The following is a 1,076-nucleotide window of genomic DNA, read 5'->3' on the forward strand; positions in this document are numbered from 1 at the left end:
TCGAAGGGCGCGCCATTAATTTCACTTTTTTATCACCCCATCATTAGCAGCGTTCGGGACGGGCGGTGGCGGCGGCGGCGTGTTTACCTTAGACGAGTTGAATTGTGTAAACGTAATACTTTCACCATCGGCCGCGCTGAACTTCTCCACCACGGTGACGTTTTGGGGCTCCACGAACGGGCCGACCGATTTGTGCAGCACCTTCAGGACTTCATCTCCTGTGAGCCGGCAATCCGTCCGGGAACGGCAGCAGCAGCAGCAGAAAAGTAGAGACAGAGAGAGAGGAGGAAGATTTTGGATTTCATTAGCCTGCTGGGCGGCAGCTTCCTCGTCGACACAACCGTTACGTCACCGACCGACCGGTGGAAACGGAAATGGAAGAAAAAAACGCACCCTCTTTGCGGCTTCCGAGCCCGTGGCCAATCCAAAAGCCTTCCTCGTCGTAATCGATTTCATAATCACTGAAGTCGGTCCTCGCCACCTGGAGGCTGGCCAGCGAGGCACACAGCACCACGCCAACCACCAGCACCGCCAGCTTATCGTGCATGGCTTGGTTTTTTTTTTTGTTTTTCGCGCACTGCTTCTCCGGTTTGTGGTTGTAATCGCTTCTCACCACTCACTGCGGAAACACTGCGGCATACACTGCACGCACTTCACGCGGGATCACCGAAACGGCACGGCACGGCACGGAGCCCGAGAGATGCTAACGGTGGCACTTGCGGTGAGCGACTGCCGATCCCGCGTCCGGTTATCGCTCACGCCCCGTCTTCACGGGCCTCTACGCGTACGGTGCGTACGGTGGCCGGGCTGCGGTGGCGGTGGCGGTGGTGGTAGTCACTTGTGCGGGGCGATCGGCAAATTCCAGCGCGCAGTCAGGTTCGTCGCTTCACCCGCCGGCCAAGTCTTTTGTACGGCGTAGATGTCTCTCGCGCCCGCCGCCGCGCTGAAGACTCGCCGATCGTTCGCGCTAACGCACTCAATCAAACACACACAAACACCTGCACATGTGTCACGCCGTGTTTTCGGGCGCTGGAGATGGTAATCGAGGCACCTGACGGCTGCCGGTTGTGTCACCT

At 58.5% G+C, this 1,076-nt stretch overlaps 1 protein-coding gene across 1 annotated transcript; it reads right to left on the bottom strand.

The window, feature by feature from the left end:
* Positions 1-87: 87 nt before the first annotated feature.
* LOC128276582 (uncharacterized) lies at positions 88-726 on the bottom strand (the record flags this gene model as incomplete). The annotated part of the gene is made up of 2 exons (XM_053015040.1): positions 394-726; positions 88-218 (listed from the first exon to the last, which is right to left on the bottom strand). Coding segments are annotated over exons 1-2 (285 nt in total), but the record flags the coding sequence as incomplete, so codon positions are not given.
* Positions 727-1,076: the final 350 nt, after the last annotated feature.

The sequence above is a fragment of the Anopheles cruzii genome, unplaced genomic scaffold (genome assembly GCF_943734635.1).
Source record: "Anopheles cruzii unplaced genomic scaffold, idAnoCruzAS_RS32_06 scaffold01642_ctg1, whole genome shotgun sequence".
NCBI classification, from domain to species: Eukaryota; Metazoa; Arthropoda; class Insecta; order Diptera; family Culicidae; genus Anopheles; species Anopheles cruzii.